Source organism: Varroa jacobsoni, unplaced genomic scaffold (assembly GCF_002532875.2).
Source record: "Varroa jacobsoni isolate VJ856 unplaced genomic scaffold, vjacob_1.0 contig00279, whole genome shotgun sequence".
Classification (NCBI taxonomy): domain Eukaryota; kingdom Metazoa; phylum Arthropoda; class Arachnida; order Mesostigmata; family Varroidae; genus Varroa; species Varroa jacobsoni.
Window position 1 is genome coordinate 60,422 of NW_019214438.1, and position 24,936 is coordinate 85,357.

At 42.4% G+C, this 24,936-nt stretch overlaps 1 protein-coding gene across 1 annotated transcript; it reads right to left on the reverse strand.

Annotated features, from left to right (window-relative positions):
* Positions 1-4,616: 4,616 nt before the first annotated feature.
* LOC111271008 (uncharacterized) lies at positions 4,617-12,053 on the reverse strand. The gene is made up of 4 exons (XM_022851519.2): positions 11,472-12,053; positions 9,995-10,052; positions 8,014-8,936; positions 4,617-6,823 (listed from the first exon to the last, which is right to left on the reverse strand). The coding sequence occupies exons 1-4, from the start codon at positions 11,472-11,474 to the stop codon at positions 5,384-5,386; spliced, it is 2,424 nt and encodes an 807-aa protein (XP_022707254.1). The 5' UTR covers positions 11,475-12,053; the 3' UTR covers positions 4,617-5,383.
* Positions 12,054-24,936: the final 12,883 nt, after the last annotated feature.

A 24,936-nucleotide genomic window follows, 5' to 3' on the forward strand; every position in this document is an offset into this window, starting at 1 on the left:
CACTTGAATCCATGAGCAGACGTATTTAGTTAGTTAGTGCAAAAAATTGAGTAAGAATTATCAGGTTCATGTTTTTTTCAAGGTCGAAGTAAGTAAGTAATTGTAATCTCTTCAACTTGATTTAGATGTGATAATTTCATTGTTTTTTTACTGTAGTTTTCACCTTGGCGGAGCCTTGTACAGCAAAGAAAATAACACTGTTTATTTCCTAAGTAAACAACAGGTAGTGGTGCGCAATCCAGGACACTGTATATAATCGTCTACTTTTTTAACCAGCCACTTTATGGATCGTTGTATGTATCTGGATGGCTGACAAAATATCGCAGTTCTTTGCGAAATCTTTCAATTCTGAATTTCGACTACCTTTGTCGTTTGTCCGTTCGCCAGATTCAGGTGAAGAAAAATTAAGGAAAGAGATGGGCTGGCAACGACGGGAGCAAGCGCGTTCAGTATCTACGTTCGATGCAAATAAACCTGCGTGCTCCAAATTGGTCCAGCCTATAAGAGCTACCTATTTCCATAGATGCGACAATAGCTGCGATCACGATGCACATTCGGAGCTTAGTAAGTTTTGTATGCGTTTTTTACTGAATTATATACACTTACATCTTTTGATATAAACGACATGCTTATTCTAGTCTCGTTACAGTAATCGGAGGTACAAATAATCGTCTTAGTTTATCTAGGAATATAATTGCATGCTTGGTCCTCATTCGGTGTTTTTTAAGTTTTGCTGTTTCAATAACCTTCAATACCAGCTTAAAGATTAATTAGAAAAGAGTTTCTCAAAGAGGGAATGGTAGCTGTATTAGTTTAGGTCTATCAGAGAGTGAGTAGTGAAAAAAACAAATAATAATACGTAAGGGGGATTGAAGGTCAATCAGCAAACTAGTCATCGCAACGGCAATTAACCATTACAAAAAAGAAAAAAATACTTGGCAAGCAGACTTGGCAAACGACCTTGCTAAAGCAAACATCAACACGGTATAGGTCAAACCAGACAAATGCAGAGAATAACAAAAAAACGTGAAATTATCATTACAGTTTGCCTAAGGCCTCTCCGTAGCCACCCGTTTTGTTCACTGACGGTCGAGTGAAACGCACCCGACAAAATTTAAGCTCCCGTACCTGCATTCTTCTAACGGGATCTTCCCACCTTGCTTCAATTCGAAACCGCCACTTTGGTGGTGGACCTTCGGCGACCTGGTCTACACACGAGGAAACCAAACTAAACGGAAGACTCATGAAGAGCTTCACTTATCGTTAACCAGCTATATCCAACCATCCCAAAATGCAAACCGTTCTTGGCCACATTTCACGATTTCTTCCTTTTCACGCTTCCCATCCACTGCGTACAGCTTAGCGTAACCTATCAAACCAAGATGCGTACCTGATGCAAAGTCTGCTACGGTAAGCGTTAGTTAGTGGGCGCACGAATCATTGGCAGCGGCTTTGGCGCCCGTGAGGCACGTTCGCTGGCGATGGCCATCTGTTAAAGCTTATCGATGCAGGGGAATGGCTGATAAAGGCCGTTGGGTTGAGGCGTGATATCAAAAAATGCGAGCCAAAGACGTGTCTTGGATAATGTTGGCATCTATTTCGTTTGCTTCCTAAAAAAATTTCAATGTGTTTGTTTGCGTTCGCAAAGAGACCAGTCTAGAGTGTATTTCACACTCCGGTTTCCACGCTGTCCGATCGATAAGTGGAGCACATGAAGGAACGTGCAGATTTAACTACATTACGTAATAACTAACAGACGTCCGAAGCAGGATAATATTTTAGAAGAGGTATTACACATTCTGTTAGTTGTTATTGCACTAAGCACATTTATCCATGGAATTATCACGGGCGTGTTAGAACGTAAAACGCTTTTTTCACTACTCGGCGCTGAATGCCGAACGGCCATACACAGCGTGCCCGGTCCGTTCGTAGATTTCCCAGACCCTAGCAAAAGCTAGATGCTGTGGCCAATTTTGAATCGCCTGGGGCGTTTTTTGGTCCTAGTGTTAATTAGGTCTTAGCGAATTTAGACGAAGGCTGATCTGTGTATTCTGCGAACCGATCACATATTGCTTAGAAGCAATAAGATATTTTGAATTTACGCGCGAGTCACGCATTCAAGAACGATGAAAATCACCCGCGCTTGATTACCCGGTTGAACTTAAGCGCGACCCAAATCGCACATGCTAAAGCCTGCACAGCACATCGTATAACTCTGAACGTTGTTTATAATATATGTGGCAACTTGACGCAAATTCGCTCGTCGGCAACGCTCATTTGGGATCAGCAGTTTTCCATAAATCCGCTATCCACAGTTCTTCGGACCGCTCGACAAATCAATCTGCTCCAGCTTTGCTAGGAGGTGGCTATTTGCCCAGCGTCTTTCGTACGAAGCTGATCTGTCCTAATGTTCCGTAGCCGCTAAGTCCTTACCTTATGAAACACTTTTGCATTGTGCCTATAGAGGAACTTCTGTCTTTTATAAAATAGTGCGGATAATACGTAGGGAAGAAAGTCCGCTAACGAGTAGAACGTTTTGATGAGCTGCCTCTAAAATAGGGGGACTCGTTCGTGACGGCTTGGTCAGTTTGACGGATATTCGTTTTTGCTATTTAAAATAAGATGAATCAAATTTGAGTATTTGGCTGATGGCAAGAAATACATAACCTCAAGTTGGTACCCGGAAGTATCTATACATGTTTAGTTAATCAGATCCATGATGCTCTCTAAAAGTGGTTGCTAATTATACGAATTCTGCTCGCGATTAGAAAATAAACGACAAAAAAGTAGCGGACTTCCGTTGGATTAAGAAATCTATGAAACTGCTTTTATACGTTTTAGCGTCGTCAGTTCCCAAACAACCCAGATGAAGCTGAAGCTATATATTTTAGACAGCTGATTTGGATGAATGCGTTTTCTTAGGCCATTTGGGAAAATCGAATTCATTTCTAAACGCCACCATAGAAAGCACATATACTTAACCGTAAAATATAATTATATGTTATCTAGACACTATTTGCGCTTAGATATGGTGCATAGGTGTGAATGAACCTCTACGCACTTAAAGAACTTAGCCCTAACATGTCCTTCACTTTTAGAGCCAGGCGTCTTCCAAAGCACGCGCAAACAGCCGTTATCATCTGTTCACGACATTTTCGCTGCGTACATGCACTCAACGGATCGCCGGAGCTAAGCAACGGTGTCAACCGTTAAAATGAAGACGATGCCTCTTTGTGAGCGCTCATTATTTGCAATATTTATAGATAAATCACATTGACAACGAACGCTTACGGCAGCATGTGGGTAATCCGAAGAGTAGTCAGTGCTTTTCGTTTGATATTGCTAAAATGTTGCCGTTATACGGTATGAGACGTAACATTAATGTTATATTTTAAGGTGGGGCTATTTTGTAACTGTGGAAAATGTGACATTTTTCTTCTACCTGAAATCTAAGGACGTTCACTCGGTTATCATCGCTCGGACTTTTAGTCGTAGTGAGCTATGGGAAAGTAGAAAATTTGATTGGGGGTTCCTTGCTAAGGTAGATAATGACGGGCTGACTGCTGTGTCAAAAGCCTACTTATCTCAAAGAGCATAAGTGTTAGTGTTTACGCTTCCAGGGGGATACCATACTTGCTCACTTAGGTCAAGGTGATTGGATGGACAAGTAGATACAACATACTGAGAGCAATGAGCAGAAACAAAAACGTAAAAATGCTTGTTTATCTCTGCCTTTGCGCTATAACAGAAACGTACTTTTGACCCATCACGACTAGCGATCCAATATGGATTCGTCAAAACAACCGCAAGCGGTCGCACCATTTTTTTTGCACGATCTAAGCTCGACCTTACGCTGAGAGAATCATGGTGGCCAAAATGCGGGAATTATAGTTGGAGACTCTGCGTCGATCACCATACACGCCAGACATTAACTCCCACGAACTACCATTTTGTCAATATTTCGACAAATTTTTAATAGAAGCACTCAGTAATGTTTACATTGATATCATTGAGGCTACATAGACTCTCCTACCTAAAAATTTTACAGCAGCGGAGAAAATAAGTTACTATCTAAATGACAGGAGAACATGGATAATAAAAATAATCGTTCGATCAAAAATAATCGTGAGAAAAAGGGGCTCACCATGATACGTTTCATACTGAACGACCCAATGTTATCATTGATTTCAATTTCAAATAATCGAACTCGAAAGCGAGAAGCCGTTGCCGACTTGCAGCTGTCTCTTTTACAACCGACTAGGTATTCCTAACAACGATTGGTCAAAGTAAGGAGCTTAATAGAGGCAATGTAAAGGGCGGTGCAAATAATGGCATGACTATACCTTCCCTATTGGTCATAATCCTCCTATAGGACAAATTCGAGGCCGTACCACTTCTGCGTTTGTCAGGTCAGTGAGCAAATGCGTTACCAACACAATATGGTGGGCACTTACACCATGCAATACAAAAGCATTTGTATTTACAGGATTCCGAAGTGTCGTTCAGGTAAGTCGCTAATTGAAGGCCAACAAATCCGTCACAGTTTTTGTATTGTATAACTTGTAGATAGATCTATCAAGTATAGGAATTATGACTGAAGAAAAAAGACAACTAGATGGAAGCATTAGGAATGCACTATTTTATTGAACATGGACTACATCATCGTCGATCTGATTACTCGCAACTGCCTTCACTGTATATTTATATACATAGAGATAGATATGCAACAGTGACAATCGATTGTGACGCACAGCGTACGCAAACTTCACCACATGACAATAATAGGCTAAACTAAGATTAATATTATTATATTATACATTTACGATGTCCCTTGTCTAACTTAAAGATAGTTGGCGTCGTCTGGCCTAGTGCGGCGTCCATCAGCGGTAAGTACGATTAAGGGTTTGATTTCACAGAGGTCTCCAGCATTGCATATTTACATACACAGCGAAACACTTTTCCTCCACGATTATGTTCCTCTATCAGATCCCGAAGATTCTAAAAAGGTAGTACCATTAGCCAGTAAACAGTGGCAGATTAGAACTGAGGAAGCGTTACACCAAAACCTGCGTGGACCCCCCCCCCCCCGATCATGAATCGCGCGAGACGCATTGACCAGACCAAACTCTACATTCACACGCGTTTCTACACACATCCGAACTTAGCAAGCACACCAGCGCCTATCGCTTCCGGAGTTCTGCTGGAAGAAGGTCATTAATATCCTACTTATTATAGCACATTTAAATTGGGCAGAACTTGAACAGAGCAGAAGCATGGCGAACATCGAAGTTACGCTCCGTCATTGATTTTTGGTGTCGCTGTTGTTTGTTAACGTTGTTACACTTTTAACACTCGTAACGATTCTTTGTTTGGAATTAATCATCTAATCTTCCTTTTGCTCGTTTTCCTTTTCTTCGACGGCGTCCATGACGGTTGGCTTAAGTTCGGAAGCCGAAGCGGACGCAGCAGACGACGCGGCCTTAGATGATTTTTTCTTGAGGTGGAACCTGCGCTTCTTTCTGCCATAGTTAGGTGTAATTGGTTCAACGGACTCCGAAGCTGCTGGCGTTTCCTTTTCGTCGAGTGGTGCGGGATGTGGCGGGACGTGCGAAACTACGGGTACAACGGGACCGGCATGAACTGCTGGCTCACCGTGGCCACCGCGCACTGGAACTACGGGGTGGGTGTCTACAGCGGCGTCATGTTTAGTACCCGGAACGGCTGTTACGACTGGAGCGTGAACGAGCTTCTTTTCTGACTGCGTATGGTGTATTGTGAAGTACTGCTGATGAACGATGCCGCCGTGGGCGTGGCCTATTGGGGCGTGACCCGAATGGCCATGGACAACCTCATGGGAAATGGGAACAGCTCCATGTACAGGGCCGGCGTGGGCGACAGCTTCCTGATGGACAGATACGACGGGCGCGGCGTGGACGGGCTCTGCGTGTACGATACGGTGCTGAACATGCTGTATTTGCTGAACTGCAGCGGGTCGGACACCATGTGTGGATACAGCTTGAGCATGAGTTGCCCCGTGGGGATGCACTGGAGCAGCCCCGACAGGGTGTGTTTGCACATGACGATGATGTTGTTGCCGATGATGATGGTGTTGTGCAGGGACGGCGGGTTCAGGCTCATGCTGCACAGGAACGACGTGTGCAAGTTCATGCTGTATAGGAACGACGTGTGCAGGGTCTTGATGCATTGGAACAGCGTGTGCAGGCTCATGATGCGCGGGAACGGTGTGCGGAGGTTCATGATTCACAGCATCGGCGTGTGCAGCCTCATGATGCGCAGGAATGACGTGTGCAGGCTCATGATGCACAGGAACAGCGTGTGCAGGCTCATGACGCACAGGAGTGGCGTGTGCAAGTTCATGATGCGCAGGAACAGGCTGTCCAGGTTCATGATGTGCGGAAACGGCATGTGCACGCTCATGAGCTACAGGAAGAGCGTGTGCAAGCTCATGATGTACAGGAGCGGTGTGAACAGGTACCGCCTGAATAGGTTCACGATGTTCTGGAACGGCATGAATAGGGACTGCATGAAGTGGAGCCGGCTGAATCGGTGTTTGGTGGACCGAGCCATGTTGATGCCTAGGATGTGTAAGCAAGGGCGCATGATGAAGGGTTTGCTTTTGAAGGAGCTCGTGCTCTTGAGGCAGGCCATTCTCAGGATGAAGGCGATGCTCTTGACGATGAGCCGGGATAGAATGAACTGCGGCGTGAACTGGGTGGGCTTGCTGCAATGGCACTTCGTGAACTGGCTCGTGGTGGACGGTTTGATCGTGCTGATGGTGAAGTGGTACCACGTGAAGAGGAACCTGTGATCAGGACAAAAGGACGTAAGTATTTATAAGCTCAAAAAACAAACTTACGATATCGCCAGCACGAGTGCATAGAATGCCGTTTGAGCAACTGCGATACTACGTGTTTTAATCTTACACTAAGCAAAAGAATTAAGAGGACTAGATGGAGGCAATAAGGATTTACAGTCGCTAATTAAAAACCGACCGTTAGGAACCTGCTAAGGTCGATTTGCTAAAATTTTTCCAAACGATTCCCCAACGGCTCAGAGAGATCAGGAGATAATTTAAAGCGTAATGAAAACAATGTTAATTTACGATGAATTAAGCACGATGTTTTGATATGTGATACACTGGATCTGCAGTGCTTGATGACCTATATAAACTATGCAACAGTAGTTTTTTTTATAGTGCAAGAAAGAACGAATCTTAAAATGTATTACAACACGCATTCTCGGCATCAGACGAAGATGTTTTTAAGAAAATCTTTCGAAAAAGTTCACTTAATTCGGTCGAGAGCTCTGACAGGGCATCACATCGAGGAAACAGATGAACCCGCTTTGACGTTCTGAACGCAGGTTTCGTGCCCGAGTTTAATTAGGAGCAATAAGTTTGCTTTACTTCAATAAGCGGAAACGCTCTTTTACATTATGTTTATGGTCGAAATTGGTTTGTACATGATAATTAGCCGGTTTGCTAACAATTATGTCGATCGGCCGAACAGAGTGGCGATTTAGATTCCTGTGTATTCGATTATGATAATACGCCCCGGGGTCGCTTTTTCAAGGAATTTGCTGTTGATTGTCATAACTCCGCAAAATTTCGCCTTTGACCATATGGAGACGGGTGTCTTAGAAAACGAGAAGTTCACTAAGCCCAAATAGGTGTCGGCCATCATCATAATCGGTAGATGCTTCATTATACCCCCCCCCCCCCCCAAAAAAAAAGAGGAACCAAAGCGGCTCGACGCGGTAATTTAAGAAAAATTTTTCAACAACGTTCTTTGTTCATACATTGTAAGATCTCATCTGTCTGGCTAATTGTTAACTTCTATTCAAAGTATCACCATAGTCTTAGTCAGGTTCCATCAGTTAGTCAAACAAATACACATAAGTTTAGAATATGTGCAAAATAACAGAGAAATCGCTATCCAGATACATGACTTCCCTAACGAGATGCGCTTGAATATATTAAAAGTTAGACTTTACCCTATGAAACTGAGGAAGAGGTTTGGGTTCATGGTAAGCGTGATGTTCCAAATGGACAGGAAGAATAGCGGGTTGGCGAACAGGCATTATCTCCTTTTGTAAAAGCAATGGAGCAGGCTCAATGACCTTGACTGCCTGCTGAAGAACGTGTTTGCCGTGGAACAGACCCGGCTTCTTGACGAGAGGTGCAAACTTATGCTCGCTTAAGTGCAACTGAGGGGCCGGAATTTCAACAAGACCGGCATTTCTTATGATAGTGGGCCCCTTCAGATCGGGGATTTCCGAGTTGAGTCCTATGTGTTTCTGAGGTAAAGAAATTACTTGCTTGTGGACAGGAATGGCGTGCGTGACTGGCCCCTCAATGTGGCCTGGAAAACTAAGAATAGATGCTCCGTAACCGATCGCTTCTTTGATGGGGAACCCACGAGGAATGTTCGATACCGGTTTCAAAATGCCGACATCAATACCCTTTACAATAGGGACCTTGAGGGGCAGTTTCTGGTGTCCTAACAGCGCTCCTAGTTCGGCAGAGGCTTTTTCCGCTTGGAACTCCTTGATTAAGGGGCCATCAAGGCGAAGCCCCTTTGCCACTTCTATTCCCTTAAGAATATCCTCAACTTCCGGTCCTTTAAGCGGAATGATTGGCATACCTCGATTAACCTTTGGTATAATTTTGAAACCTTTTCCGTTGAAGCTAAGCTCCTTCGATGTGTCGTAATTCTTAATAAATTTGGCAATGCTTCCGTCATCTTTTACGCCGTCGGTTGGCAGGAATGTGACCAGGTCACCACTTAAACCTTTTAGAGGAAGACCCTTAGCTATTAATGAGAACTTGTTTAAGCCACTATCCGGGTAGAATGAACCGTACGAGAATGAATCAAGCGTCAATAAAGGATCCGGAGCCCCGAAATAGAAAGGGTAACCTGAAAAGGATCGGGAACAGCGTTAATGCCAATTCAAAGCAAATTATTAGCCTTTCGCGGATGTCTAAAGTCGTTTAGTATGTAAACAATATTATACTGCAACAGCGATTGTGTAGCAAGCTATGGTTCTATCCTTCCTTTTAATATTACGACAAGTATGTACTTCGATCGACTCTTCGAAGCCTTGTCGTCTTTATCACGTCGTGGGTTTAGATTATGTATGCAAATCACATCATTCCGGCTCTGCTTCTTGTTCACTTCAATTCAGTCTTATCATTTAAAATAGATAAATCTATATCGCGATAATATCAAACACTGAGCATGTACAGCCGCTAACAGTCAAAATGCATCGTTTGTACGGTAGAGTTTTTTTTCTTTGAAAAATACGTAACTCGTGCTAGCGAATTATCACGGCTCCGGGCAAATTACGGACGCCTCTTTCTACAAACGAAAAAAATGCCTTCGTTGCTTTAAGAGAGTGACTGCAATCAGAGCCATCCTTATTACTATAACATTCTGCTTGAAGTAATAACCGATCTGTTCAAGCACGCTTCTTTCTTCGTTGAAACGAGCTGGCGGTACTTAGGATAATTGCTAAGTTACTCTTTAAAAATGCTACAGTAGATATTTTTCATTTTCCTATATTATCCACCAAACATACTTGCTACGTCTTTAAAACGGCGCCAATGTTACTGCCCCGAACACTAATCTGTGTAGGTATATTGTCACGTGCGCCACCATTATGCAGCGTGAATTTTTGTTAGTACAATCCAGCTAATAGTCTTTGAAGGCTGCTTCGAAGAGCGAAGTTTTTACGTATTACTTAAAACGACAAGCATCAATGGTAAAACATTATATTGCTATTATGATGTAAGCAAATGTTATGTCCTACTTATCTTCGGTCGTCAGCGGTAGGCCAACAGTTATTACGAGCTGCAGGTAATAAGGTTTTTTTTTTGAATTTTTTAAGGTTGATCATACAAATTGCTCTACAAAAATAGGAAAATAAAATAAAAAAATAAAAATACAAAAAATAATGCCTATTTTTTGTTACTCACCGGCATAGCACGATTCGAACAGTAAGATTCCGGCAAATGGTAAAATCAGGTAGACTCTCTGCAATCACGTTCAATAGGTCACAAACACAAAAAAAATGAGGTTTATGTTAGCTAGTCGATACGATTATGAGATGTTTATTATACTCGAATCGGTTTTTTTTTCAAGTTTTTTTTTGGGTTGAACTGTAGGCATCACAAAGTTTGCGGAACAAATATTCTAATGGTGTAATGTTTTATGACGTTGCTATGCCTTTCCAGATAGGGTAAAATTCTGATTTAATATAATACAAGTTACACAAGGAGACTGAACGAAAGTAAGATCTCGATGTCTATTTTACGTTGTCTAGATTTTTTTGCTAGAAACATGCGGCAGAAGACACAGGAACACATTTGCATCGTATCTGCTAAATTTAAAAATTGTGACTGAATTAATATAGAGAATTATCTAAACAGAATTCTGCCCCTTTCCGTGGAGATGACACTGTGAGCGAACCAATAATTGCTTAGCGTTTCAATAGACGCCCTAATTCTTTAGTTGCAACGGGCAAATTAAACCCGGAATAAAGGTACAACCTTGACAAAATCAAAAAACCAAATAACGCTATGCTCGACCTACTTTAGATACTGATTTTCATAAGCCTTCTGGTATAATTTTTTGACAAATTTGCTTTGTTAAAAAAAATCTCTGCCCATCCGCTACTGCGATGACAAGTAGCATGTGGAAGTTATATTCGAAACGTTGTTTTCTATAGATGACATATTTAACTTTTTGAAAAATTATCGTGACTAATTGATTGAGTAAGGTGATATGCTATAAACGGCAGATTTGTTTGCCTTGGGGACCCAATTCGTACTCAAATAATCGCGTGTCGAACTCGTCTACTCTGAGATGTTGATAATTCTTTCAAACTGAAAAGTTTTTTTGTTAAGCTTTCTTTTTTTTCTATGGATATGTCTTCCGTGCTGTAGACACAAGATCGTCATTATAATCACTTAATCCTCGGGTCATCAATAACAAACAATAGTCCGCCTCTAATGCAAAACACACTTTGCCTTAACTGGTTGGTCCACTCTGTTAAAATTGTGAAAAGATACCAGGCTGCAGTACAGCCCGTCTGAACTAGCCTAGAAGTAGCAGAAATAGACGTAGTAATAATGCATCGTCCTCGAGATGGTTCAGTAATAGCATGTTTGCCTACAAAACTCAGCGACACGCGGGATGCTCTAGGATCGAAATCAGGGGGTCAGCCGTCTGAAGCAACACCTAACGGCAGTAACACCAAACGTAAAACTCAAAACATTTATTTTTGTAATAATCCATCGTGCACAAATACAGCATTTTACGAGAGCCAATTGCAAAAAAAAAACCTAATCAGCTCATTATTTACATCATAACCGGCCTCCGACAACTCCGATTGAATTTCAGAAGTCTCCTTAGCCCTACTCCACGAGACCTTTGAAGAGGACTAGTTCTCACCATTTTGTCGGCGGGCGATCCACTTCGTGCACCACTCCCTCAGAGCAACGCGCACTCTCCGATTAGGACGAACGAGCGAGGCGACCAGGAGGGCGGACGACGAGGCAAAATTCTAGAGTGCGGCAGAACCTAACGCTTTGTCCACGCAGCGTCCTCTTTTAGTGCACTGTGCCCACCACTAGTCGTTGTTGCTGAGCGCCTCGAGAGACGCGTTTAGAAAAATACAGAAACAGAAAGAAAGCAGGACGCACGCAAAAGAACAAGGACACAACGACACGATCACAAGAGCACGAAACCACGAAAAGGAAAACACACCACGAACGGTGACGAGGAACGGACACGGATGCCACACTTAACGGGCGGTGCTTCTTCGTCCGCGATTCGATCCTCTTTGGCTGGTCGCTAGCGGGCGGCTGCGTTTTATCGGGCCCCTCCCCTTGCCTCGGCGATGCACGGGGATCCGAAGCTTCAGGCGGGCTGGGACCAGCCCCTGGCCTGGGGCCCAAAGGCCGACTTCGTTAGCGCCGGCGACAGGAACCCAGTGCGCGGTGCTCCTTGCTCTGGCAGCGCCAGCGGCGTCAGCAGCAGCAGCCATAGTAGCGATGGTAGTCCTGATGGTGACGGTAAATCAGACGACCGTGCAAGCACTCGCACGAGCGAAAAACGAGCCGCTGGATAGACCGGTGGACAAATACGCACACGCTCACATGACAACGGATAGATTCGCCACCTGCACCTACAGCAGCGGCTTCTACAGCCACAGCCCCGGCGAACCGAATAGGCTTTGTCACAACATCAAAATAGCAGACCCATGCGGGGTCCAGCGGCGGGACGGACCCGCTCCCGTGTCGGCAAGGCGCGAGGTGGTTTCTTCACTAGCGCACTACAGTTGCTAGGTGGATATATGCCCGTTTTGCAAGTAGCAGTAGTAATAAGGGTGGTGATGGTGAGCTTCAACAGAACTCAAACCGTTATTCATGTTACGCGTTCTTCGGCCGCCGGAAGCCATTGCCGGCGTCTGTGCTTTTGCGCTATTATCAAAACCAGCAGCTGTGCTTGCTACTGGTAGTAGCATAGCAAAACATCATCGTAGCTAAGCTGCTCTTCGCCTGTTTCGTTTAAGGCCAATAAAATGTCCTGCTGGAACGTACCATCGAAGCAGTCGTATCAATCATTCTTTGGTGTAATAGCTGGACGGTGATTGGCCTGTAGCGAACTTTTGGTTGAAAAGCGGTCTTTCAGCTTCGACGATCAAGCAATGCTTGAAACGGATAATACTGAATCCAGAAATGCACCGTAGTTGGGGCTATCGGTTGTAGTGAATCTGAAATAAGCCACCCGTCATTGGGTCGTCGGCTAGAAATTCGGTGGTCTCTCATATTAGAGGCAGCAAAGCTGCCGGTAAAGAATCGAGCCACGCATCTCGTATATCTGACAAACCCAAATGAATTCAGGATAAGCGAAAAATTCACACTTAACCCGTGTGACTTTGTAAGGGAGACCTGGCGACAGTTTTGGATGTGGAAACAGATATCGGTCTTTTACTTTGTAATCGCATCAAAAAAAATCGATTCCATTAAAAAGAGCCAGACGCTTGTGACTGGCTATAGTGCTCTATTATCGAATCCCAATCCAAATACCCTTCGAACTAAACATTCTCATCATACTATTAGAACATCAATATATCTAATTCAGGTAATGTCTCAGCCGTCACCTGAGAATCAAATACAGGTCGCGTGTGTTAAATACAAGTGTTTTTGTTATTGTCTACTTGTTATGACGAGATATTTACTAGCAAATAAAAAGATTCAGCCGTTTCTGCACTACCTCTTACTTCCTATTGCTCCGAAGACAATGAAATTGTACTTGTATGTATGCCGGCTCGCACATATACATACATAAAGCCAGACTAGTATTTTATATTGAAGTAGACCATTTATCTCTAGCACACTCAGTTGTAGCAGCACGCATACGCGAATATAAATAAGTATACATACATATCGACAACATATGGGTAGATGACCGTCAGTAGTTCGTCATCATGTGGCTTCTTCGCTCTTACTTCGACTTCAGCAAAATTTATAGCTAATAAGTACAAGTGAGAACGCCGGTCTCTTGAAGATTGCCTGTTTGTTGTTATAATCACTATTGTGATTGTTTACCATTTTTTGTTTCGCTTCTACACTTACTAATAGCCCTAGTTTCGGTATCTTGCGCATACTTTTCCAAATCATCTAGATCTAAGTGATTCATCGAGTAAGAGATTATATTGCCGTACTTCATTGAAGAACATCATTCGAACGCGCTAGGTAATTGTTTTCTATTATTAGACGTTTTGGTTGCTGATATTATTTTTCGTCATTTTACCGCTGATTGAAAGCTGTTCGCGACCATCGCACTTGGCAGCATTGAACAACCTTCGACTTGGCTTTCGATCGACAACACTTCACTCTTGATATGTTTTTTTTTTTTTTTTTTTTTTTCGTTTTGCGAGTTGGCGCATACACTTTATTGGTATCCCGCGCTACTCACTGCTGAAATCGTCCGCGGACGCGCCGAATTTTGCCAGAACAGGAAAAAAAACATTTGTCTATGATTCTTTTTGGGCATTCTTTTGATGGGTTGAAATCATCGTTGCTATTGTTGTGAACCCCATCGTCTATCCTAGTTCGCCCACGTGTTTTGGTAACTGATTGATGCTATTTTTCATAACGCGTACATTATCGAGCATAATGCCTGAGGTAAAATTTACAACAATAGTTACAGCTAGAGCTCTGACTCAGCTGATCACAGCTTTTTATTATTCAACGAGCTTCACTTGGGAAAACTCACCTATGGCCAGCCTAGTCGCGACATGGGTTTTTGCATAAAAATTTCTTCGTTATTGCCGGCACAAACAACAGACCATCAGTGTTATTTTCTCACACTTGTCTTTAGCGAATCCTTTATGTGCGCGTGTTTTCAAGGACGAACGCCCTGCGCAAATCCCCGATAAAAAATCTGTCAGGAGAGACATCAGCTGTATTACGTGCAGCCGTGTAAATTCGTAGTGCACGCCTAAGAAACACAGGTTCCGTCTTGTTTGGCCCCTAGCTAAAGGATGTCTTCAGATTGCTTGAATATTATGAGCAGGAGTATAGAAGAATTCGAAACAGAAAACACCTATAGAGGGTTCTAGCTCCTGTGAGGGGACGACATTTTTTCTTTTGTATGTCGAATTAATTTTGACACTTCTCCTTATTAGCCCAGATATCGACTTTTAATTTATAGGCATATTCTATTATAGGATTAAGAGAATTGTTCCTTTGGGGACCGATTAAGTAAACTAGTTTTGGCAAGGTGATGATATCACGATAAGTAAGTGTTCCTACGTTGGCGAACGTGCTTGTACCGAACAATGCCAGATCGCCTGCCTAAACAGCCATATTCACTGAATTCTGGTCGGATATCGTTAATCCGAATAATCCGAGGAAATTGGCTAAATAAGTTATGGATTTGAGCAAATCCGATAGTGACTTCATTGCCCGTCTGCTTGGCCAGCATCGCCGACCTAGACAGGATTTTTTTTTATAGCATAGCTTGAAATAATTCTAAAATCATCAGAGCAACACTTGCCCCGATCATCTTAGTTGCTATATTACGGATGCTTTTAACCTTTCGTCGAATGTCACTTCTACCCGGACAGACGATGTACATAAGGCTTGGCGCTTATTCCACTAATGTTTTCATTGTAATGATTTCCTCCTTATAAATCCGGTTATTTGCGATGAGAAGGTGTGATAAATAATCGGCAACGAAGCTATACTTCGAAACTACAGAAGGCTTTACTCCGGCCTTTACCGAATCTAAGTGAAGTACAGCTGAGAATATGATTCTCTTGAGCCATCAAACGCCAGAAGTACATGTTTACGAATACCTGATGCCATAGATCTTTTGATTTGTCCCCTAGAAAACGGTATCGATTCTTTATAACCTTAATGCTGCGTTCATGTTGTAAAAGTCCGATTTAGTGTAGAGTATAGTTGTCTTTATGCTACGGAAACGTCTCTCCGTTGGTTGGCGGTCTGATGGAAACTGACAACGGAAACAGAACGCAAAGAACGCCCTTGGCGGTGACCAAAGTCACCAGCGGCTGTGCTAGTAGTTCTACAGGTAAAAGTGAAGTTTTCGCTCGGATATTCGATTTTATGTACTCGGTGTGGCAGATCGCTTCCACAGGTTTGGCCAGACGCGGGCTTTATTTCTACCATCAACCTGTAAAAAATTAGGCCGTTTGTGGACACTATACCTGTTAGTAACCAGGGCCTCTATACTCGAATCGCGTACAAACTAGCAGCGGTCTATTGCTCACAATTCAGGCTGCATATATATTAGTATCACTATTATGCATAGTTTTTTGTTGTACCATACATACATATAAATGCAGTTCACTATAGGTAGTCTCAGAACGTTTATGTCATCATCCACATTTACTCATATTGTTACGTATATCGCAACAGAGCGCTTAATTATAACGTATTACTAATATAATAATAAATACTCGAATTATCTAGTGTAATATAATAAGACAGGGTGCAAATCTATCGTGAACATATGTGACGCTAATAATCGTCACCAACGACCACATAGACACGCGAACAGGAACCGCGATACATTCGTATCATCGCTTATCTCTTTGCCGGTGGTAAGCATTAGTACGTCTATATTCGTGTACGCACGTTTTCAGATTAATTTACAATCATCTGTTACTAGCTACGATAACAGCAACGTTACAGCTATAGTATCAGCCATGATCATTACTCTCATGTACCATTAATGAATAGAAAATACAGAAGCCAGTATGAGGCTCAGCTTGCGAAGCTCCGCGCTCGATTCACGAGAGATACGCTCATATAGCATCGCTTGTGGCAGGTTGAAAGCTGCTAGGCATGAGCTCTCGAATCATGACTTTGGTTCTGGCGCCGCTCCAGGACAAACAGCCATGAAGATGCCCAGCAAAAGCTAAATTATTTCCATAAGCAGGTGTCGCCCCCACGTGTTGACATATGTAAGCGTTTCACTGATCTACGTGAAAATAATGGAGTTTCTTTCATTCGGCGTCCAGATTACGTTCGTGAAAAAGCCCGACGGACCACTCGGTCATCACGGCATCGGGTGCGCTGGTGATACCATCGCTAATGTCCATCATCTATACGAAGCTCGCCGTTTAAAGTTAAGAATATAAAGACGGCCGCTTTGATCAGCGACCGCTTTTCACTATTCTACATGCTGTTATAATGTAGTACAGACAATGTAGACTATAAACGGGATAGTTCTTATACTATGTCGGCTCCGCCGTTGTTATCGCCTCCGCCGATAGCCAGCTATAGCTCGCGATATTGTCGTTACTGGATTGTGGTAAGAAGCCGTTGCGCGAAACGTGCCCAAGTTCGCGAACGATAATGTTACTACTGCAGTCGATGCAGCCGTCTACCCTGCTAGATGCAGTATGCTGCTGGACGGATTGTGGACCGTGATCTGTCTGGGGGTTGTCAGATTACGAATAATTCTACGGCACTCGCGCCGGATGACCGTCAGTTTGTTGTCTCGAGCCATTGAATTGGGCTGATGGACAATGCTAAGGAAGCTGACAGCGTATCTTCAAGCCGGAGCTTCGCTTTTTGAAGTTCAGACTTGACAACAACAGTAACGTAGATGATGGTGGCAGCGGCTATTAGCCGGAGAGATAGACAGCTCCATGCCGGTATCGACGTCGACGTCGTTCGTTCTTTTTTGTCGTTCAACTGAAATAGCGGAGCCGAGTTTTCCAGTCGCCGTTAGCTAATCACAAAGGTTGCTTCAGTTAGTTAAGATTTCAACGGACTTCGCTCACCGATCTTTTCTTTCTCTCTCTCTTTTATCACCGAATTTCTTCAGGCGTCCCAGTGTCTAAAGCTCTTCGGCTCTTTTTCTCATCAATTTATTTTTCGTTCGATGCAAAGTAGTATCGACAACTAATAGCACCAGCTAACGAGACATCTTCCTCTTGCTGTGGCGTGTTTAGCTTTAACTGTGTAACATTACGTCCGCTTGCTAGCTAAAAAAAGTTTATACTACGACGGCTGGCCGTTTGTTGTCTTGTAGGAGTTACTCAGTGCCCAGCGATTGTCCTAGCAACGTAAATACGGCCGCGGTTCTGGCGTCAGCAACGCTACCAATCGACGATGGAGAAGCCACAAAGTGCAGGCCACCGAACAGGCCTTCGATGTCCGTACTACGACGGAGATGGGTAGGGTCAATTTTCGTTTTTGTGGTGCAGCGGACTCCGCGTCATAGAATCGTTGAGTTGCTTTGGCTATGAGTATTACTAACACTAGCTTTATTTATGGGCAGCTTCGTTTGTTTACAACACGTAGCTGCCTATTCGTCTGCTTTTTTGAAGTTGTGATTGATCTGCTGAGATGCATGAATATAAATATCGAGTTTGTTTACTTTCCTTCACTCGCCCAGCGCTTTGCCTTCGAAAGTGGTAACAACAGCTGTCAACGGATGCTAATTTTAGCACATTTTTTTTTGCCAATTAAAACCCCTATGGCAGCAGTAGTGAGCTGCGAAGCTGGCGTTGGTAACGGTAATTGCTGTTGCTGCTAATGCTTGAGCTGAAATGAATCGGCAAGGCTATTGGTGCTATTGATGCTGTAGTGGATACACAAAGTGCCTGGTATTGTTTTCAGATCATAGATGTGGAGTCCGGGAAAAGACAACTTAAGTGGGGCCTTGCCTTAGAAGTCGGGAAGTTCTTTTAGGTGATTATTAGTATTAACAACGATGCTATTATTATGAAGACAACAACTACAGGTATTATGATGCTAATGGCGATGCTGACTTTTCCTATGCTCGAAACGCCAAAAACATCTACTATAACTATTCCCATTCTTCTATAGTACCAGTACTTCTGCAAGTTTGCCATTTCCTTCGTTGCTCCTGCTAGTAGAAATTCATATTTTCGGTATTATTTGCAATCTTTTCTCGCTGTGCTCGGGTCTCTGTTCGAGAATATATACATTCTGCACGATGAGAGACGATGGAGGTAACAGCTCGTGTCGACCTCGATTGAACGTAGTCTGAAATGTGCGAGAAATTATCAATTTATTTTAAATATGTGAAGCTTTATAGCTGGACGATCATGAAAGAACCAGGCTGTTTCGCCGAATTCTGTCTATTATACATAATTTTTATTAATTAATTAATTATTAGTTATTTTTTCATATTGTTGCTTGACTAAATCATCAGGGCTAACTCTGAGGAAGTACTACTATCCCTGTCCGTAAGTTTTTGTTCCATTTAAGGGATGTTCAATTGCACAAAGTGTTTAAAGTTATTTAATTTAATGTTTACGCCAGTAGGATTCCATTAATTTTAACAGGATGATGGCCGTACTTGTCAGTTTTATTGAAATTAGTTTCCTTCGGGATTAATTCCAACAAGGAGTACGCTATACAAGAGGTGTGATTGTATGAGTAAAAAATACATTTATTTGCGATAGTGAATTTTTATAATAATCATTCATAGTCGGCTCTCAATTTTTTTCTAGACATTTTGTCGTTCGTCAGTATTTAGGATTATTGCAACAGCAATCTATTAATGTCGTAAGAGCCTCATTTGTGTGCTCCTATAATCTTCCAGTAAAATCTTCGTATATATATATATATATTCGAAAAATTCGTATATATATATATATATACGAAAATTTCCCACAAACACCCTCTGAACAAATTCACATTGAACTTTGCTTGCACATCCGTTACATATATCAAACCTTTTCCTATGGCTGTTGCTAAGAACTCTCATTTTATTATTACTCACAGTGGCCGAAGAAGACGTAGATTCCGTTCCTCCTTTTTTGAAATGTCATTTTGTCGCTGTTAGTCCTGCCGTCCACTTCTGCACTATACATAATGCAACATATAGTTTGACTAAACCGTAGTTTTTCGTTGTTCTCCTCCGCACAGGGCCCATGCCCAACATTCACGTAATCATGCGAGAATCGTCTGCGTCAAATCTTGCGGCATTCCGTCTTCACCTTCAGCTCACTGCTACGCCCTATTGTTATCACCACGAGATATCTAAGTCGGTGCTAACACCGATGTTAATATAATTGCTGTAGTCGTTGGCGTCGCCAAGTCGATCCGACGCTTGAGGCCGAAGTTGTTTTTTTATTGCGTGCGATGACTACGCACAGATCAATCAATTCCCGTGTCATTAGAGAAACAGGTAGGGCGAAAGGATATTTAGTAGCTACGCGTCGATTGTACACGGACGGCGATCATAGCTAGACGGTCTGCTTGAATGGTTTATGTAAGCGTCGACGTCGGAGTTGAGTCGTCTGCGTTCGGTGACGCAGCCGATATTCAGCTCGCTCCTGGTATGGATGCTGCTTTTGACGCTAGAAATGATGAGGCCTAATCACGATAAACAGCAGTAGCGTCAACACATAAACCATAGACAAAGGCAACGTTGGCGGCTTTGCGTGAGGCTGACTAGACACATGAAGTCACGTAAAGATTTTCTCCCGCATCGAACATTGTTGCCAAACGATGTTGATAGAGAATTGTACGGTGAAGCCATATTTCACTTCGCGCATAGAGCGCGCTGTTTTCTCGCTTTAAATAGGCTACATTGGTTCACATACGACGGATGTAGTTAGTCGTATGGGCATATCTATATGTTGTGTATTTCGCATACGGTACCGTATTTACGGTATTCAGTATGGCACACCCCATAATCTAATGTTGACAGCCATCCGATGGATTTACTGAAGCTTTTGGCTGAACAATAAGCTAATAGACAATACAGAGTCTGAATGCGTACCCTGCTCCAATTGCGTGCTGTTCCATGTCGGCCGAAGGGCCTAACGTAGCTGGATTATTAGTTATATGCGCATAACATGTGTATGTGTGTAACTTCAGTAAAATCAGTAAACTAACAGTAAAATCAACGTCGTATTAATCGTACATAACGAGCTTATGTGGTTTTTTCGATAGAATACTCAGCATATAAAGATATACCGGCGAAGCGCACATTTTAATAATCAGCGGGCTTGCACTATTAGTCTAGTATTAAACGCAGTATTCACAGACAACTGAAGGCTTCGCACTATTGAATCCTGCTTGGAAGCGAGGTCACAAATCAGTCTAGGTGATATTTATTGCATCGTTCTCTAGAATGGGTACCCCACTTAGGTGTTCTTTAGTGTTTTTGAGTACTTTCATTCTCCGGCTGTCCGGAAGATCGAGAGACGGTTAGACGCCGGAGGTTTTGAAGTCGAGAGCATCCTGTTGCTTTTGGACTTCATGCGAAAGTTTTATTGTAACACACCCTGTTTCTCAATAAAGGGGTACAACAACATAGCATAGATTAGTGGCAAGCGCTGTAGCTTGTGTGCTATCCGCCAAAGAAATTATTGTCCGCTGCGCCCTTCGCGGTAGCTTTTGTTTTTACCGCTGCAGGCATTCATGAGAAGTCTATGCATTTTTTCATTATTTTGCTCCGATTAATTGAAACATACCGCCATACGTTACGTCGTGCTGCATAATTAGAATCATGGCTTTATACATTTTTCAGTTGTCTCTATCAGACTTGTTAAGCCTCGATAAGCTTTCTACCTTGGCCCGCACCGGTGGCCCATATACTAAACAATTTATACAGTTGTATGTACAGTTTAGAACCTTTACGAACGAACATTTTTATTGTTGAATTACTTTTTTGTGTATTCACATAGGTGTTGTATTTTAGAGAAGTGACGTTGAGTGGATTAAGATATTTTGTAATAGACCTGGTCTGCAACGGCAACAGTTGAAGTCCGAAAAATAATCTCAGCTAGCGTGACATCAAGATTAAGAGACCATACAGATTTACACACTTATCCAGTTGTCGGCAAGCTGTTTAAATCAGAGTGGCCCTTCCTTTAATAATAAGGACATACTACTATTCGTCGCCTCTATGATATGCCAAAGTACCATTGGGCCTATTCGGTGCAATAAAAACGACCACAGATGTTGATTGTGGTGGTGGTGGTGGTGGTGGTATTATGTCAGAACAGAGGTAATCCGGCGATAACAATGATATCAAGCGCGCAATAAACAGTAATAATACGGATACGTTTATCTAAATTGCGGCTGTTGTTGATACCCGCTTTTCTGGCCTCGTTTTCCCCCCAATACCAAACCTTGCCCTAACTTTGCCCCTTCTTAGGTATCAACTATAATCCACTTGTAGCAAGCAATTTTCGGTGCAGCTACGACGTTGAATGCTGCTGCTGGGGTTAAACCCGTGGTGGATATAATGAGCGGTTTTGTCTTGTTAACTAGTTTGGATTAATTAGCGACGCTTGAAATTAGAGCGCAGTACGAACAGTGAAGACAATCAATGTTGCTCTGTAACTGGCACGCGAAAATTTGGCGCGCTCATCTTTGAATGGTATCATTTTTTCGGTTGGTGTTCGACGTCAGCTCTTCGGTAGTGTTATGATACTGTTCGATGGTCGGTCAGCGTCTGTAACAGTGTTGCCGTCATTACGGCCGATGCTGGTCGCATTCATTGAAACCGAACCGACTACTTTATCGTCTTTTTACTATAATATCGCGCAATCTAAGTATGACAACACGACGTCGCGTCATTGTCAACACGTTGAATCGTATCAAGCTGGGTCCGTCGAGGACCCGGGGCGATCTGCGGATGGTTGAAGCATTGCGCGTCGGGCAAAGTGACCAGGGCGCAGCGGTGGTTCGAACAGTCAATTCATATAGGTAGCCGAATGAAAAGCACCACAACGATGTCATAATGACTATGTAAAATCACTGACGAAGAGACAACTATGTAATGATTGGATCGAATGAAAATAAGGTACAATTGGGGAAACAAATTTACTTTTTGTTCATTTGATCATAAATGGTATACTATTCATCCGTGATGGCCTATGCACACAGTTCACTGTAAAAGAAACGACGGACTGCATATTTGAAAGAAGCAGGTTGGCAGCATATATATGTACACGAGTGAGACTCATATACGAATATGAGTAGCGGGTGAGTATGTTTGTTGGTCCGATGACATAGGGGTTGCTATAACCTTGTCAATGGAAAGCAATCGTGGAACATTTGAATTCACTCCATCAAACGCAAATTAGAGATATAACGTACTGTACTTAGAACAATAGTAATTGGATAAGCCGCCTGGTTTAGCCATTTTCCAGCCTGTAGAATTACTCGTTTTAAGGAAGCTACTCTGCCAGATGGGGATTTTATACTAGGAAATACCTCAGTACTAAGACCATAGCTAGTAACGATTGGGCCATCTACACATTTTCTAGCCTTTGGGCTTCGTTTGGGACAAAGAGACTAACATGAAATTGATTCAACCTTGAAAAATATTTCGTACTGATAATGATATTCAGTGTCCAAGTTCCAGGTACAGCTGCTGAACAACTACTAGAAAACGTCACGAAATTAATGATGGTAGTTAGGTACTTAATCGTTAATCACAGTCGATAGATTTTCTTAACTTCTTTCAGGCATTAGTAAGTTCTGCCTTATTTTACACCTCTAACGTCATATGTAACCTCTTATTCATATAGAGGCCTTCTAGTACTCGTGATTGGGTAAACAAGGCAAAGCGACCCATCAATGTTGGGTTGGGACGACCTTCATCATAGGCTGATTGGCTGTTACGAACGACATATCACAATTCCACTTGCGCCCTACAGGTCGACTTGGTGGATACTCGAACTATAACAGTGTATACAGGCTTCTTGACTTAGTGTATACAAGGCCATTGCTTTCCCAGCCACATATTGATGATAAATGGAACTTACTTAAAGGTTCTGATCTGCATAAATACGCAGTTACATCGATTCTGCCGTATCAAACCATAGTCTACTTAACAGATGTGACAAAAAAATAGTTAACATACAAAGTTATACAACAGCGCTGACGAATACCAATAGAAAGAACTGGAAGTGCAACTAAATAAAAACTAACCGAAATTGGTGCAGACAACAGCAAAGTATAGAGAAGTTCAATCCAGCTAAATTACCGTGATCGTGCATGAAAAATATGCTCGATAACTCTTGATCAAAGTTGAAGGGTTGTACGAATCAACGTTATTACATGTACATACTTGTTAGTTCACAATCTACATATTACACTGCGTTTATGATTAAAAGTTCCTATTTTTTATCTTCATGAAAGCCTGATTTCCGCCCCCCCCCCCCGCCCGCGACGAATCCGCGCAGTCAGTGACACTTCAGTGATTGCTTGCGATTCAAAAACAATTACGCACGAAATTTCATGTCTGCTTAAATATCAGGCTGGGCAGCGTGGAAAATAATAAGATATAATCTATTACACAACTACTTTTCCATTCTACTTCTATCGTTTTGTGATTTAAATGTAAATGGAAGACGGTTTGTCGTCACAGCCATGGCCACCTATCAACTTGGTCAGCGAAGGAGACCGTTTTACCTCTTCCAGATGCTTGCGCCGGTGCAGCGGTCGAACCAGACTGTAGGTCGCTGGTACCCCATCACCCAAGCAATGGGGCCCTTTGTTGCGCTCCCTTATTTTTCATGAGCCTTCAGAGTTACCAAATCTCTTGAGGTGATTTGTCTAACAGTTAGATGTTCAAGGCGATCAAGTGATAACGATCAGACAACAATATAGGTATAGTTAGTCGTTGCGAAAAACCTATTTAGCCTCAGAATGACATGGAGAGAATGACGATTTTATTGCGTGAACATTTTACGTTAGCTTTACGTTACGTGTCTTCACGTTATGAAGAATCGGCCCTGACGTTAAGTGTGTTTTCTAGTGAACTAGAGATAAATTTCACGAAATAGAATTGAAGCATACATGTTTCAACGTGATTTGTGCACCTTATGTACGTCAGCCTTCGTCCCAAGCTGACTCTTCCATCGGGATATTTATATCGCTTTTGAAAAGTATCATCGAACACGAGAAATGTCAGCTTTCATTGATAATGTACGTATATAACGTAAGTTTAAATTAGCGATTTCCTGAGCTCGACACACCGAACCATTAGTTGCTAAATTAACTAAATAAAACTTACCATGTTTTCTCTGGGGAATGCCTACTTAGCTCAGTTAATTTAGCAACTAATGATTCGGTAAGTATTACCCAGAAAAAATATGATAAATTTTTTACATAAAGTCCAGAGTTAATCTGTTCCCGGAACTCTAGCAATTTCCTCCAATTTTGTGGTCTAGAATTGAATATGAGACGCTCGGAAAGCACTCTTTTTGTTCGATCCTTCGATGCTTTTCAAAACCTATTATAACGTCCTAAATGACAATTATACATTAATTAAATCAAATAAAAATGCAACAAACTTTTTCGCCTACTGTTTATTAAAAATCTGTACATTTGTAATTTATTATAATTTAATAATCCGTCTCAGAACACTCTTTATG

What these genes read in the sequence shown, in the direction of transcription:
- LOC111271008 (XM_022851519.2), bottom strand. An exon ending in GTTCGAATCGTGCTATGCCG is followed by an intron (nt 8,937 to 9,994) that starts GTGAGTAACAAA and finishes GATCCTTTTCAG; the next exon opens with GTTACCCTTTCTATTTCGGG. An exon ending in CTCTTCCTCAGTTTCATAGG is followed by an intron (nt 6,824 to 8,013) that starts GTAAAGTCTAAC and finishes TCCTGATCACAG; the next exon opens with GTTCCTCTTCACGTGGTACC.